We start from the raw sequence: 17,149 nt of genomic DNA, 5'->3' as shown, positions 1-17,149 counted from the left end.
CATACATCAATCATCAAGGAGGGACTCACAGTCCTCTGGCTATGAAAGAAGTATCTCGAATTTTGGTTTGGGCAGAATCCAGCTCCTGTCTAATCTCTGCGGTTCATATCCCAGGTGTAGACAATTGGGAAGCGGATTATCTCAGTCGCCAAACGTTGCATCCGGGCGAATGGTCTCTTCACCCAGAGGTATTTCTTCAGATTGTTCAAATGTGGGGGCTCCCAGAGATAGATCTGATGGCCTCTCATCTAAACAAGAAACTTCCCAGGTATCTGTCCAGATCCCGGGATCCTCAGGCGGAGGCAGTGGATGCATTATCACTTCCTTGGAAGTATCATCCTGCCTATATCTTTCCGCCTCTAGTTCTTCTTCCAAGAGTAATCTCCAAGATTCTGAGGGAATGCTCGTTTGTTCTGCTAATAGCTCCGGCATGGCCTCACAGGTTTTGGTATGCGGATCTTGTCCGGATGGCATCTTGCCAACCATGGACTCTTCCGTTAAGACCAGACCTTCTGTCACAAGGTCCTTTTTTTCCATCCGGATCTGAAATCCTTAAATTTAAAGGTATGGAGATTGAACGCTTGATTCTTGGTCATAGAGGTTTCTCTGACTCCGTGATTAATACTATGTTACAGGCTCGTAAATCTGTATCTCGAGAGATATATTATAGAGTCTGGAAGACTTATATTTCTTGGTGTCTTTCTCATCATTTTTCTTGGCATTCTTTTAGAATACCGAGAATTTTACAGTTTCTTCAGGATGGTTTAGATAAGGGTTTGTCCGCAAGTTCTTTGAAAGGACAAATCTCCGCCCTTTCTGTTCTTTTTCACAGAAAGATTGCTATTCTTCCTGATATTCATTGTTTTGTACAAGCTTTGGTTCGTATAAAACCTGTCATTAAGTCAATTTCTCCTCCTTGGAGTTTGAATTTGGTTCTGGGAGCTCTTCAAGCTCCTCCGTTTGAACCTATGCATTCATTGGACATTAAATTACTTTCTTGGAAAGTTTTGTTCCTTTTGGCCATCTCTTCTGCTAGAAGAGTTTCTGAATTATCTGCTCTTTCATGTGAGTCTCCTTTTCTGATTTTTCATCAGGATAAGGCGGTGTTGCGAACTTCTTTTGAATTTTTACCTAAAGTTGTGAATTCCAACAACATTAGTAGAGAAATTGTGGTTCCTTCATTATGTCCTAATCCTAAGAATTCTAAGGAGAAATCATTGCATTCTTTGGATGTTGTTAGAGCTTTGAAATATTATGTTGAAGCTACGAAATCTTTCCGTAAGACTTCTAGTCTATTTGTTATCTTTTCCGGTTCTAGGAAAGGCCAGAAAGCTTCTGCCATTTCTTTGGCATCTTGGTTGAAATCTTTAATTCATCTTGCCTATGTTGAGTCGGGTAAAATTCCGCCTCAGAGAATTACAGCTCATTCTACTAGGTCAGTATCTACTTCCTGGGCATTTAGGAATGAAGCTTCGGTTGACCAGATCTGCAAAGCAGCAACTTGGTCCTCTTTGCATACTTTTACTAAATTCTACCATTTTGATGTGTTTTCTTCTTCTGAAGCAGTTTTTGGTAGAAAAGTTCTTCAGGCAGCGGTTTCAGTTTGAATCTTCTGCTTATGTTTTTTGTTAAACTTTATTTTGGGTGTGGATTATTTTCAGCAGGAATTGGCTGTCTTTATTTTATCCCTCCCTCTCTAGTGACTCTTGTGTGGAAAGATCCACATCTTGGGTAGTCATTATCCCATACGTCACTAGCTCATGGACTCTTGTTAATTACATGAAAGAAAACATAATTTATGTAAGAACTTACCTGATAAATTCATTTCTTTCATATTAACAAGAGTCCATGAGGCCCACCCTTTTTTGTGGTGGTTATGATTTTTTTGTATAAAGCACAATTATTCCAATTCCTTATTTTATATGCTTCGCACTTTTTTTCTTATCACCCCACTTCTTGGCTATTCGTTAAACTGATTTGTGGGTGTGGTGAGGGGTGTATTTATAGGCATTTTAAGGTTTGGGAAACTTTGCCCCTCCTGGTAGGAATGTATATCCCATACGTCACTAGCTCATGGACTCTTGTTAATATGAAAGAAATGAATTTATCAGGTAAGTTCTTACATAAATTATGTTTTTCCGTTTTTGTTTTATATAATTTAACATCCAGCCCCAACCCTAAGTTCCACTTACTAATGCCTCTCACTGGATTGGTTCAGCCCAAATAGGACTGCCTCAAATAAGCAGTTAATGGGCCATGCAATGATCTTAACCACTTTAATCCAGTAGGTGGCGCAGCATGTTGTGTAATGGTGGGCAGACCTGATTGTGCCTCTCCATTGCACAACATGTAGCTGTGAAGAAAAAAAATGCTGGGGGGAAAAAAATTAAAATTTTTTTTTTAAAGCCAATGAAAAAATATATATTTTTGCCCATGAGAGGTGAAGCACTGCCTCACCTGCCTCTAGTGACTGCACATCACTGATTGAATGCAATGATTTCCATAACGGGGGTCTGTTTCATAGGTTCTCTGTTATCGGTCGTAGAGATTCATCTCCTCCCTTTTCAGATTGACGATATACTCTCATATACCATTACCTCTACTGATAACCGTTTCAGTACTGGTCTGGCTATCTGCTATGTGGATGGGTGTCTTTTTGGTAAGTGTGTTTTTTATTACCTAAGACACCCCAGCTATGGTCTGGCACTTTATGCATTTATATAAAGTTCTAAATATATGTATTGTACTTATATTTGCCATGAGTCAGGTTCATGTATTTCCTTGTGCAGACTGTCCGTTTCATATTTGGGAAATTAAACCTATTTAGAAATATTTTTTCTTACCTGGGGTTTAGTCTTTTTTTTTTTTTCAATTGACTACTTTTTATTTTAAAAATTGCGGGCAGCATTAGGCCCGCGGGTGCACCAAATGCTAGACTTTTAGTCATTCTTGGCGCGAGAATTTTTGGTGCGAAAAGTACGTTCGTTGACGCTAGTTCGTCACTTCCGGCGTCCTAGTTGACGCAGGAGTATTACACACGGTTGCGTCTCCGGTAACGCAAGTGTATCATTTCCGGATGTTGTTGGCGCCAAACAATTTTCTCACGTTGGGCGTCCTACTTGGCGCCAAATTTTTCAGTAGTTTTATACCCCATTGCTGTTTGCCTCTTGCCTTTCTCTATATCAGAGGGCTATGCTGTTTGCATTTTTTTCCTATTCCTGAAACAGTCATATAAGGAAATTGATCATTTTGGTTTATATGGTTTTTTTTTGTTTTCTTTTACATTTTTCAAGATGTCTCAATCTGATCCTGCCTCAGAAGTATCTGTTGGAACGTTGCTGCCTGTTCTACCACAGCTAAGTGCATTTGTTGTAAGATTGTGGAAATTATATCTCTGTCATTTGTAATAGTTGTCATGATAAACTTTTACACGCAGAGAATGTATCCATCAGTAATAGTTCATTGCCAGTTGCAGTAACTTCAACTTCTAATGTACATGCTATACCTATGAATTTTAAATAATTTGTTACTGATTCTATTCAGAAGGCTTTGTCTGCATTTCCGCCTTCTAATAAACGTAAAAGCTCTTTTAAAACTTCTCATAAAGTTGAAGAAATTTCAAATGACCGGTAACATAATGATTTATCCTCCTCTAATGAGGATCTATCTTATTCAGAAGATCCTTCCTCAGATATTGACACTGACAAATCTACTTATTTGTTTAAATATTCGTTCTTTGTTAAAAGAAGTGTTAATTATTTTGGATATTGAGGAAGCTAGTCCTCTTGACATTAATACTAGTAAGCGTTTAAATGCTGTTTTTAAACCACCTGTGGTTACTCCAGAGGTTTTTCCTATTCCTGAGGCTATTTCTGATATGATTTCTAAGGAATGGAATAAGCCAGGTACTTCTTTTATTCCTTCTTCAAGGTTTAAAAAATTGTATCCTTTACCAGCAATTTCTATAGAGTTTTGGGAAAAAAATCCCCAAAGTTGATGGGGCTATTTCTACTCTTGCTTTGTGGCTTAAATCTTGGAATGCTGATATGACATCTAAATCTGGATTATTATCTTTCTTTCCAAGGTAATAATTTATTTAATTCTCATTTGGATTCTTTTATTTCAACTGTTACTGGAGGAAAAGGGGTTTTTCTGCCTCAGGATAAAAACCTAAGGGTAAATCTAAGGCTTCTAACCGTTTTCGTTCCTTTCGTCAAAATAAGGAACAAAAATCTAATCCTTCCCCCAAGGAATCTGCTTCCAATTGGAAGCCTTCCTCAAATTGAAATAAATCCAAGCCATTTAAGAAACCAAAGTCGGCCCGTAAGTCTGCATGAAGGTGCAGCCCTCATTCCAGCTCAGCTGGTAGGGGGCAGATTAAGGTTTTTCAAGTATTTATGGATAAATTCTGTCCAAAATCAATGGAAGACGGTACTTTGTTTAAAGATCCTTTAGGAAACTTGAATCCTATCTAAGGAAAGCCTATTTATATACAGGTCATCTTCTCAGGCCTGCAATTTCTTTGGCTGATGTTGCGGCTGCATCAACTTTTTGGTTGGAGAATTTAGCGCAACAAGAGTTGGATTCTGACATATCTAGCATTGTTCGTTTACTGCAACATGCTAATTATTTTATTTGTGATGCCATTTTTGATGATATCAAAATTTATGTTAGATCCATGTCTTTAGCTATTTTAGCTAGAGGAGCATTGTCTCTCAAGGGTATCAAATAGGATTGAGTAAGACCTCCTGTGAGAAGATTCTTTCTCTCGCGTATCCCAGCAAATCCAGTAAAAGCTCAGGCTTTCCTGAATTGTGTTTCAGACCTGGAGTCTTCAGGGGTAATCATGCTGGTTCCTTTTCAGGAACAGGGTCTGGTGTTTTATTCAAATCTATTCATTGTCCCAAAGAAGGAAAATTCATTCAGACCAGTTTTGGATCTGAAAATTTTGAATCGCTATGTAAGAAGAACCAACTTTAAAGATGGTGACTATAAGGACTATCCTGCCTTTTGTTCAGCAAGGACATTATATGTCGTCAATAGACTTGCAGGATGCATACCTTCATATTCCGATTCATCCAGAACATTATCAGTTTCTGAGATTCTCTTTTCTAGACAAGCATTACCAATTTGTTGCTCTTCCATTTGGCCTAGCAACAGCTCCAAGAATCTTTTCCAAGGTTCTCGGTGCCCTACTCTCTGTAATCAGAGAGCAGGGTATTGCGGTGTTTCCTTATATGGACGATATCTTGGTACTAGCTCAGTCTTTACGTTATGCAGAATCTCACATGAATCAACTAGTGTTTCTTCAAAGACCCGGTTGGAGGATCAATTTACCAAAAAGTTTCTTGATTCCTCAGACAAGGGTCACCTTTTCAGGATTCCAGATGGATTCAGTGTCCATGACTCTGTCTCTAAAAGACAAGAGATGTTTGAAATTGGTAGCAGCCTGTCGGCACCTTCAGTCTCAGTCATTCCCTTTTTAGTGGCTATGTGCATGGAAGTTTTAGGCCTCATGACTGCAGCATCGGACACGATTCCTTTTGCTCATTTTCACACGAGACCTCTCCAGCTTTGTATAATCCCTGCACCATTGATTCAACATGCAAAGATATCACAGTTAATAACCTTAAATCCCAATATTCGACACTCTGACGTGGTGGTTAAATCACCAGCGTTTAGTTCAAGGGGCCTCTCTTGTTCTGCCAACGAGTTGATTACATTGGATATTGAGGAAACTAGTCCTCTTGATATTAAAACTAGTAAACATTTAAATTCTGTTTTATAAACCTCCTCTGGTTACTTCATAGGTTTTTCCAGTTCCTGATGCTACTTTTATTCCTTCAAGGTTTAAAAAACCGTATCCTTTGCCAGCAGTTAGATTGGAGTATTGGGAGAAGACCCCCAAAGTTGATGGGGCTATTTCTATTCTTGCTAAATGTACTACTATTCCTATGGAAGATAGTACTTCTTTTAAAGACCCTTTTAGATAGGAAACTTGAATCTTATCTAAGGAAAGCTTATGTATATTCTGGCTATCTTCTCAGGCCTGCCATTTCTATGGCTGATGTTGCAGCTGCATCAACTTTTTGGTTGGCAAGTTTAGTGCAACAGGAAATGGATCCTGATTTGTCTAGCATTGTTAGTTCACTGGGGGAAGGGAGTTTTTTTGCCTCAGGATAAAAGACCTAAGGGTAAATCTCTAAAGCTTCTAAACGTTTTCGTTCCTTTTGACAAAATAAGGAACAGAAACCTAATCCTTCCCCTCAAAGAATCTGTTTCCAATTGTAAACCTTCAAGTTGGAGTAAATCCAAACCGTGTAAGAAACTAAAGCCAGCCCCCAAGTCTGCATGAAGGTGCGGCCCTCATTCCAGCTCAGCTGGTAGGGGGCAGATTAAGATTCTTCCAAAACATTTGGGCGGATTCTATCCAAAATCAATGGATTCAGAGTATTGTGTCTCAAGGGTACCGAATAGGATTCAGAGTAAGACTTTCTGTGAAGATTTTTTTCTCTCACGCATCCCAGCAAATCCAGTAAAGGCTGAGGTTTTTCTGAAGTGTGTTTCAGACCTGGAGCTTTCAGGGGTAATCATACCAGTTCCGTTTCAGGAACAGGGTCTGGGGTTTTATTCAAATCTATTCATTCAGGCCAGTTCTGGATCTGAAAATTTTGAATCATTTAAGAGTGCCAACCTTCAAATTGGTGACTGTAAGGACTATTCTGCCTTTTTGTTCAGCAAGGTTATTATATGTCCATAATAGACTTACAGGATGCATATCTTCATATTCCCATTCACCCAGACCACTATCAGTTTGAGATTCTCTTTTCTAGATAAGCATTACCAATTTGTCCCTCTTCCATTTGGCCTAGCAACAGCTCCAAGAATCTTTTCAAAGGTTCTCGGTGCCCTACTCTCTGTAATCAGAGAATAGGGTATTGCAGTGTTTACTTATTTGGACGATATCTTGGTACTAGCTCAGTCTTTACTTTCTGCAGAATCTCTCACGAATCAACTAGTGTAGTTTCTTCAAAGATACAAGCTTTCTCTGTAAAATGGAATCACAAAAACAAAGGCGCCTCCTAATGTGATATAGTTGGTACAAACGAATAATGTAAAGGTCAAAATGATACTCACAAGTGGAGCAGCACTCAATTGTGCTAAATCAGGCTGACTGGGATCTCAGTGTCCCAGCTCACTGGCACAGCAAGAATATTGGTCTCTCCAATGTCCTACACAGACCGAATAAGCTCAGACTCTCAAAGTAAGGTTATAAAACACCACAATTTAATGGTAAGATAAAAATAAGTGTCAACTAGCCTGATGAAACAGACAGCAGTCTGAGAAACGCGGCTTATTTTGTTTTTACTTAAAGTGTCATGTGGTTGAAACTTTGATTTTTATCTTACCATTAAATTGTGGTGTTTTTATAACCTTACTTTGAGAGTCTGAGCTTATTCGGTCCGTGTAGGACATTGGAGAGACCAATATTCTTGCTGGGACACACTGAGATCCCAGTCAGCCTGATTTGGCACAATTGAGTGCTGCTCCACTTGTGAGTATCATTTTGAACTTTACATTATCTGTTTGTACCAACTATATCACACTAGGAGGCGCCTTTGTTTTTGTGATTCCATTTCACAGAGAGAGCTTGTATCCAGATCCTATCTACCTGGCAAAGCAGCAGACTCCACTTTCAGAGTGTGACCTCCATATCACCTGTATCACACAGGCTCATCATATCACTAAGAGACTGATCTATTATGGGACATCGCTGAAGAGAGTGCTATATACAGATAAGAGCTTATTGGATTTGGTTGCTCTCATGTTTTGAGCTATATGTTATTTGATATTAATTTGAGTAACTATATAATTGCATTGTATTTATTATATATTCATTTTGATTTATATTTGTATTTAACTATTATCACTCCATAGTTTTGGATCATACACATTATAGGCACTATACCTTAAGTGTATTTATATTACCACCACCTTGGAGTGAGCGATTAACCAGTTCCTCTCTTTTATGGTTTCTTGCGCCCCCTAGAGTTAACATAGTACTAGTGTTAAAGGTTGTTTTTTTTTATGTTTCTTCAAAGACATGATTAAAGGATCAATTTACCAAAAAGTTCTTTGATTCCTCAGACAAGGGTTACCTTTTTTAGGTTTCCAGATAGATTCAGTGTCCATGACTCTGTCTCTAACAGACAAGAGACGATTAATATTGGTTTCTTTAAATCCCAATGTTAGACTCTCTCTGACTTGGTGGTTAGATCACCATCGTATAGTTAAAGGGGCCTCTCTTGTTTGTAGCTCCAGCATGGCCTCACAGGTTTTGGTATGCGGCTCTTGTTCGGATGTCCAGTTGCCAACCTTGGCCACTACCATTAAGGCCAGACCTTCTGTCTCAAGGTCCGTTTCTCCAACAGGATCTCAAAATATTAAATTTGAAGGTATGGATATTGAACCCCTAGTGCTTAATCACTGAGTCAGAGAAACCTCTATGACTAATGCTATGTTACTTAGTAAGCTTTGGAGCCGGCCTATCTTTTGTTCAGTACGCTGGATAGGGCTTGCTGATTGGTGCCTGCATTTAGCCATCCAATAAGCAAGTGCAACCCAGGTTCTCAACCTAAAATGAGACTGCTCCAAAGCTTTATTCCTGCTTTTTTAAATAAAGATCGCAAGAAAACAAAGAAATTGATAATAGACGTAAATTAGAAAGTTGCTTAAAATTGCATGCTCCATCCGACTATTGAAAGAAAAAAAATTGTGTTTAATATCCCTTTAAGTTGTCACACCTGTGATCGCTCCTATTTACCTTTTTGTCCAGAGACCTTTATTCATTCTCAACTGTTTTAGATCAGGTATTGAAATGATATACATCTGACTTCTTTTGGAATGCATTCATATTAATTGCATTTGTCTCTATTAAAGCATCCATTTCCCTCACTTTCCATTTGAAGGGACAATAACTCAAATTCAGGACACTTATCCACAAAATTCAAATTAGAAATGTTTTCTACTTCAATACCAGGTATCTCAATATCCCCAAAAGAAGTTGTTTGTGAATTTAAAAGTTTTTGTTTTTTTCTAATGACAAGGTGAGTCCACGGATCATCATTAATTACTGTTGGGAATATCACTCCTGGCCAGCAGGAGGAGGCAAAGAGCACCACAGCAGAGCTGTTTAGTATCACTTCCCTTCCCAAAACCCCCAGTCATTCTCTTTGCCTCTAGTACAAGGAAGAGGTGAAGTAATGAGGTGTCCTGATTAAGATTCTTCTATCAAGATTTTTTTTTATTTTGAAGTCTGGGCAAGATTGCTCTGGCCTTCCATCACAATTTGGGTATAGCTGTACTCCACGTTCGTCTCTTCAGCAGGGCTGTGGTGGATTTAAAGCAGGAACTTGTAAAGTGGCTTTGCTTCATTTTCCTAACATGTTGCTGCCCTGGTATAGAAAGCCTGAGTAAGCTTACTCTTTCTTTTTACACAGGTCTCTGTGAGGAGCGGCATCCTCTCAAACTTTGTGAGTCGTCTGACTGCCAGATGACTAGAATGCAGGTAAGTGCCTTTTGTTCTTCTGAGGGTTCTGGAAGGCTGGCCCTGAAGGGGTTAAGAACCTCTGGTTTTAAATGGGACATATCCTTATGGATGCTAGTGGCAGGCACTTATGCATTTGATTGGAGACATTGGAGATTGGGTTAACATTCTTCATATCAAGGAAGATGTTAACTGTATATGGGGCTCAGAGATCACCTTTATTATATTAATGTGTATACAGGATCAGTATTCTGGCACCTACTTTTATGCTGAATTGCCTATGTCAGAGAATGTTGAGCTTGTATTGTGCCATTTCTAGGGGGTGCTGGTGTCCTTAAAAAGAAGACTGAGTATGCAGTGTTTTTCCTCTGGAAATTTTCCTGCTCCGCTTTTAGAAGGGTTTTTAGCTCGGCTGGGTGTGGAAGCTGCATGATTAACAGAGTGTTAGTTGACAGCGAGGTTGGCTGTTTTTAAAAGATCTGTTATTTTCAGTTAGTGTCTATGGCGGAAGAGAGGTAATGGACTGTGTAAAGCTCATATTCATGCCAAATTGTGGCAACTCCTTGTTAGATTGGAGAGTCGTCATTTATTTTTCCTAGAGGTGGCTGAGTAACTTAACTCTGCCTCGTTTCTGGCATGAGGGCCGGGGTTGTTAGTGTTCGGTCTGCATTGTAAAATAAGCATACGGTTCTTGTTCATGTTCCCCGGTGTGGTCCACTCAGATTTTCATACTTCCAAGGTCGATAAAATGAGCAACGCCTTGAAGCCCTATGGGTGATTAGCCAAGCTTTTCAAGTACCCAATACATACTTAGTGTTTGGGAAACTTAGAGACCATTTTAGAGATGGGCCTGAATTTTATACATTCCTGATTTTGATTCCGATAAGGAAGGAATTTGCAATTGTTACTCTTTCAGTTGGCTTCGCCACAGCTCAAGAAGGCAGTTTTTGTGGTCCCGGGGTATGGCAGTGCCTCCCTATTTGGACGTCCTTGGGTTCCAGGTGTTATCTTTGGACCTAGCTGAATCCGCTTTAGACTTCCTATTAATGAGATCTTTCTGACAGAGGTCAGAGGAGCCAAGGGTTTTTCAGTTTGCCTGTCCTTATGGTCTGCGGTTCAATCATCAGTGCTCCAATGTATGGAATTGGTTTGATGGGGATTCCATATTTCCTTTTGCTCGGCTTCATTGGAGGCCTCTGCGGCTATACTGGCTTCCCATAATCATTTTGGATTGTTAACGACCTTCATTGAGGGTTGGATTTCAACTGTTTTCTAGCCTGGTTCTTTAGGTTTCAGTTAAAGTGAAGGTCAATTTTGATGAATTGGTGCCCGGTTTTTAATAATCATATTAAAAACAAGGGCACTTTAATTCATAAAAATTGACTTTTCACACGTTTTCTTCAAAAACTTAACTTTTAATCCTGGCAGCCGCTCCAGTACTTCCTCTGCCTGTCGCACGTCGTCCAAAATTACGAATCCGGCTTCCATCGGGGCAAGATTCTCCGGGGGGGGGGGGGGCGTGATTGGAGGAAGCCGGGTTCGTCATTTGACGTCTGCAGAGGCTTACGACGGCTGGGGTAATAGCTGGAGCGGCTGCCAGGATTAAAACGTAAGTTTTTGAAGAAAAGAAATGAATTTTCAATTTTGATGAATTAAAGTGCCCTTGTTTTTAATTGGATTATTAAAAACCGGGCACTAATTCATCAAAATTGACCTTCATTTTAAGAAGCTATCGAGATAGCATAGAGGTTTTGCCTTTGCTTTTTTCAACTGTAAGCCTAAAATTTTATTCCCCTCAGGGTTTGCAACAATGTTACTTTAAGTGAATTACATCGGCCTCCTGGGGGGGGGGTGGACTCGGAGTTCCTTGATCATGTAGGAAGGTGACGAGTATCTTTCAGTGAGCGGAGATCCTCAGTTTTTGTCTATATGTCCTTCTTTAAAGGGGTGGACTATTGAGTTGTGGTTGTGTGAACAGTTAGACTTCCATTTTGGAGAGTAAGTTCTCCATCCGAAGATTTCTAGGTAACAATCTAGTGGTTGGTTGTGATGGCGTCTCAGGCAGACAGACTTTCATTCCAGGAAGTGGGAACTCTTCCGGAAGTGTTTTCCTATCTAACCTTCAATTGGGGCAGCCGGTGCCGAATCTCATGGTTTCTCGGCAGAATGTCAAGTTCCTGGGGGAAAAAGGGATCCTCAGACAGTCCTGATAGATGCTCTGGCGGTCTCCTTCAAAGAGTCATTGCTTGGATCAAGTAGGAGCAGGCGTCGGTGATTCTCAAACACTGGCGTGGTTTCGCAGGATCTGGTATGCAGATCTAGTGGAAATGTCATCTCGTCCACCCAGGAGTCTACTTCTGAGGAGGGACCTTCTACTTCAGGGTCGTTTTCCTTTATCTAAATCTCGTTCTTCTGAAGCTGACTCTTTGGAGATTGAACACTTAATGGGTTTTTGGAGTCGGTCATTGACATCTTGATACAGGCTCGTTAGTGTCAAAGATTTCCATAGGATATGGCGTAAATATCTGTATTGGTGTAAATCCGGTGGCTGCTCTTGGAGTAAGTCAGGATTCGTAGGTTTCGTCTTTTCTCCAGGAGGTTCTGGAGAAGGGTTTGTCAGCTAGTTCCCTTAAGGTCATTTCTGCGTTGTCTATTTTGTTGCATAAGCGTTTGGCAGATGTGCAATCTTTTTGTCGGGTCTTGGTTGGGATCAGGCCTTTTAGACCTTTACTCCTCCCTGTAGTTTTAACCTTATTCTTAAGGTTTTACAGCGGGATCCGTTTGAGCCTATGCATTCTTAAATATTAAGCTATATCTTGGAAGGTTTTGTGTTTTTCTTCTGCTAGGGGATTTTCGGAACTCTCGGCTCTACTGTATGATTCTACTTATCTTATTTCTCTTTGATAAGGGATTCTGCGTACTAGGTAGTTCTGCCTACAGTGTTTTCAAACAGGGTGTTATTCAGGAGATTGTTGTCCCTTCTTTTCATATGGAGAGTTGTTGCACTTCCTTAATTTTGTGCGTGCACTGAATTCTATCTACAGGCGACTACAGATTTTCGTTTGTTTTTTTCCCATGGGAAGCTCAAGGATCAGAAGGCTATAGCTACTTCTCCTTCCTTTTAGTTGAGGAGTATGCTTCGTTTAGCTTTGTTTGCTTTGCTTAGAAGTCCCAATGCTGCCTATGCAATTTTGTTCAAGTTGCTTAGCTAAGACCTTAAAATATAAGGCTAAATTAACCCCTTGCGAACCTGTGTCTCAGGATATAGCTGTTCTAGATATGCCTCGGCTTTCTCCTCAAATGTCCCAAGACTTGTCTGTTTTGCATACAGTGCCTTGCATGTCCTCTCAACCTCCTGGGGGTGTTTATTTGCCAGGGGATTTTGCTGCGTAGATAACTTCTGCGGTTTTGCCTGCTTTCCCTACTTCGGGTAAGCGTAAAAGGAAATCTAAACATTTGTCTGCTAGTAAGGCATCTGTTTCCTCTAATTCTGCGCTAGTCGGCCTTTCTCATTTGTCTGAGGAGCATACTTTAGTAGCTTCTAAAGGTGAAATCTCAGACTCTGACACTTTAGTAGAAAAATCTTCAGAATCTGAAGAGGTAAATTTTAGATTTAAACCTTGGGTTATTACTGAAGGAGGTTCTAGCTGCTTTAGACAACTCTGAACCTTTGGTTGTTTTGGTTGTTGTCAACCCCACAAAGTCTTCTAAGTTGGATAGAGTTAATGATTTCCCATCTTCAGAGGAAGTTTTTCCAGTTCTGAAATTATAGCTCAGGAATGGGATAAGCCCAGGGGGGTTTCCTCCATGGAGCCTTAACCTAGTTCTTAAAGTTTTGCAGCAGGCTCCATTTGAGCCGATGCATGTTGTCGATATTAAATTGTTATCTTGGAAGGTTTTGTTTCTCCTTGCTATATCTTCCGTTCGCAGAGTTTCTGAGCTTTCAGCTCTGCAGTGTGGTTCCCCGTACCTTATCTTTCATGCAGATAAGGCGGTCCTTTGTACGAAATTGGGATTTCTCCCTAAGGTAGTGTCGGATCGAAACATTAATCAGAAAATTGTAGTCCCTTTTTGTCCTAATTCTTCTCATAAGGAACGTCTTTTGCATAACTTGAATGTTTTGCAGGCTCCAAAATTTTATTTACAGGCTACTAAAGATTTTTGACAGACTTCTGCCTTTTTTGTTGTTTTCTCTGGAAAACATAAGGGTCAGAAGGTCACTACTACTACTCTCTTTAGTTGAGAAGTCTGATTCGGTTGGCTTATGAGACTGCTGGGCAGCAGCCCCCTGAGAGAATTACGGCTCATTCCAGTAGGGCTGTCTCTTATTCTTGTGTTTTTCAAAAAAAGCTTCTGTGGAACATATTTGCAAGGCGGCTACTTGGTCCTCTCTGCATCTTTTTCCAAATTCTACAAATTTGATACTTTTTGCCTTGGCTGAGGCCTCTTTTGGGGGAGAGGTTCTTGAAGCGGTGGTGCCTTCGGTTTAGCTCCTCCTGCCTTTTTTTTTTTCCCTTCCCTTCCTGTTCATTCTGTGTCCTCTAGCTTGGGCATTGGTTCCCACTAGTAATTGGAATGACATTGAGGACTCTCCATGTCATAGGAAAGAAAACAAAATTCATGCTTACCTGATTAATTTCTTTTTTCCGGACATGGAGAGTCCACAACCCCACACTTTAATTATAATCGCCAGTTTTTTGCGTAAACCTCAGGCACCTTTTCACCCTTGTGTTTCTTCATTTTCTATTTCCTTCGGCTGAATGACTTGGGGTTATGGGTAAGCTAGTTACACTTAACAGCTTTGCTGGGGTGCTCTTTGCCGCCTCCTGCTGGCCAGGAGTTGTAATATCCCAATAGTAATTGGAATGACGACATGGACTCTCCATGTCCGGAAAGAAATTTATCAGGTAAGCATAAATTTTGTTTTTGCCACCTAGCAATGTTTCTTGCCTTGTTTGCTTTTTTTTTGTTGCTTCGGATTACAATGTTTCTCTTGTATAGACCCTCCCGTATTTCTCATTTCTGTTCCTTCCTCCTCTACGTACTTTTTTCTCGTTTTGTTTTGACCCTCTGTATTTTTTTTTTTTTAAAACATCTACATCAATTCCCCTATCTTTTTAACCAGGTGCCTGAAGTACAAAAGAGGAAGGTTCAGCTGGGCTAGAAATTTCATTACCATTGCACTCAAAATTAATCCTATTCAGTGTCAACTTCATTCATTTTTACTTTCTTAGAATTCCTATCCCGGGCACTCCTATATTTTATTTTACCCCCTGAGTGTGACCATTTCTAAACTTTTTTTTTTGTCATAGTCCTGTTTATCCCTAGAGATTTTTAGCTTCTTAAAATGCCATAAATTCGCCTTAAATTATGCAATTACTGCTCTGATCTTATCTTATCCCATTTCTTAAAAGTTAAATTATCTGAAAATGGACGTATATCATTTGCTGAATGTACTGGTTGGTTGCAGGCTCACTAATTTGAGCCTGCAACTGATATTTATGAAGTAGCTGTTTTAAACCGCTACTTCATAAACCCTCTGTGCCGGATGAAAATTAACACTGATTCATTCGACCTGGGTTATTGACTAACCATACTCTTACACAATTGGTTGCATGAAGGTAAGGGGACAGGAAAATCTTGTGCAATAGTAAATGTGCGAAATAATGCTCCCCACAATTTATGATCAAATGCGGACAAGTTCACATCATGTGAATTCTGTCCATTTTGCAAATTGATAAATCCTGAATGCAGTCTCATATTAACCATAAAATTGCAATAGAGTAACAATGTATTCATTTATCCTAGAAAACTAACCACGTTGATGCTAGTATCATGTGATAAGCTGCAGTTGGGGGTGGATTTTTAAATTCTAAACAACTTTTAACGTTGTACTGTTAAATTATTTCTTGGTTGAAGCTAAATTTTTACTGTAAATTCACTTCCATAGAATCTTTATTTAGCTTTTTAATAGTAATAGCAGGATTTTTTTTTATTTTTTTTCTTAGAAGTACCAGAGGAGCCTGAGGATCCAGAGGAACCACCGACAAAGAAAAAGAAAAAAGACAAGAAGTTAAAGATAAAAATAGAAGACATAAAGGAGGAGGAGGAGGAACCTACTACTAGTACAGCAACAGAGGTGTGCCTCTAGTAAACCTGGACACTTTTTTTTTTTTTTTTTTTTTTTTATAGGGTCATGAGTCAATAGTATGCAGCCTAGCCAATTAATACATTTTACACATATGGCTTCATAGCCTTAATACTAGAGTGTGCATTATATATATATATATAATCTCTTTATCTCTATCATTTTTTATATATATATATATATATATATATATCTTTATCTCTATCATTATATATATATATATATATATATATATATATATATATATATATATATATATATATATATATATATATATATATATATATTCTGCCTGAGTCCCTGAAAGCTGTCTGTGAGTACTGGTAAGCACTGTAAATACATACATGTATATCACCCTATTTCAGGTGTTCTTGATGGTCTTAGGAGTAATGTACCCAGGGAGTCTCATTCTATTTTAGCGATAAGTCTGAGTGATTCATGTTAAGGTGCTAGAATCAATCTGACACATTGTCTGCTCATATTTATTGATGAAGTGCTTTATTGTATTATAAAAATATAGGTAATATTTATGCTGCAATCTTTTGCATTTTTCAAAAATTTTTACTTGATTTATTCTTATGTATATTTAACTTTGATTTTTTGGCTTTTTAGACTCCTAAAAAGAAGAAGAAAAAGAAGATTAAAGAAGAAGATGATTATTAAATTAGAATTTGAAATTTTATGAACTGTTAAAAAGTTTGTGCTGGAGGCCTGTCGTCCACCCCAGCAACTTTTAAAGTGTTTCATTTTTGGAGGCACTTTTCAATTTTGAAAATTGAGGAACATGCTTTGTGGTTTTCTCATTGTCGGCTAAAGAAATCAATGCTAAACTCATAATTACTTTATTTTCCTTATGTAAAACATTACTTTTTATGTTTATAGAAAATGTCTACCTCTGTGAGCTGTTTTCTTGCTCTCAGTAAATCTAATTTTTAAAGAAATGTCAAATATTGATTTTATTTTTTTTAAAATGTACACTACCATTATTACACAGTTTAGAACTTAAATATAGCAGAAAGACTAGCATACCAAGATACATTTTTTTTAATTTTTATTATTCCTAATTTCAAGGAACATCAGCTGCAGTGTATAAAATTACTTATTTGTGTATATGAAATAGCTGGTTTTGTGCGTTGAAACAACAACCTATTAAAATAGGTCTAGCTTGCAGATCTCATTAATTTAACACTGTTTACACACATGCTTCCTTATATTACATCTGTCTGCAAACCAAAGACTAATACTTAGATAGAACATATGATGGCTAAGCCTATCCGCCCAGCCGTGACTATGGATAGAGTCTGGGCATAAAGAAGTTAATAGCACTCAGTCTTTGGTTCCCTGCTTACACCTTTACCTCTACAAAGGACCTAAAGGGACACCAAATCCTACCTACACCACCCAAAATTAAAATGCTACCACCAAGAGTTTTTAATAAGGCTGTCTTGGAAACC

General features: G+C 38.8%; 1 protein-coding gene across 1 annotated transcript in view; it reads left to right on the top strand.

Moving 5' to 3' along the window:
* The window catches only part of NOP58 (NOP58 ribonucleoprotein), a 57,718-nt gene extending 41,082 nt beyond the window's left edge, over positions 1 to 16,636 (top strand). Inside the window, exons 14-15 of the mRNA XM_053698686.1 lie at positions 15,556 to 15,686; positions 16,308 to 16,636. Coding sequence (XP_053554661.1) covers positions 15,556 to 15,686; positions 16,308 to 16,358 — 182 coding nt within the window. The 3' untranslated portion in view covers positions 16,359 to 16,636. The remainder of the gene's footprint in view (positions 1 to 15,555; positions 15,687 to 16,307) is intronic.
* Positions 16,637 to 17,149: the final 513 nt, after the last annotated feature.

This window comes from Bombina bombina, chromosome 1, assembly GCF_027579735.1.
Source record: "Bombina bombina isolate aBomBom1 chromosome 1, aBomBom1.pri, whole genome shotgun sequence".
Taxonomy (NCBI): Eukaryota; Metazoa; Chordata; class Amphibia; order Anura; family Bombinatoridae; genus Bombina; species Bombina bombina.
The sequence above is the reverse complement of the archived record's forward strand: the minus strand, read 5'-3'. Positions and strand labels throughout refer to the sequence as shown.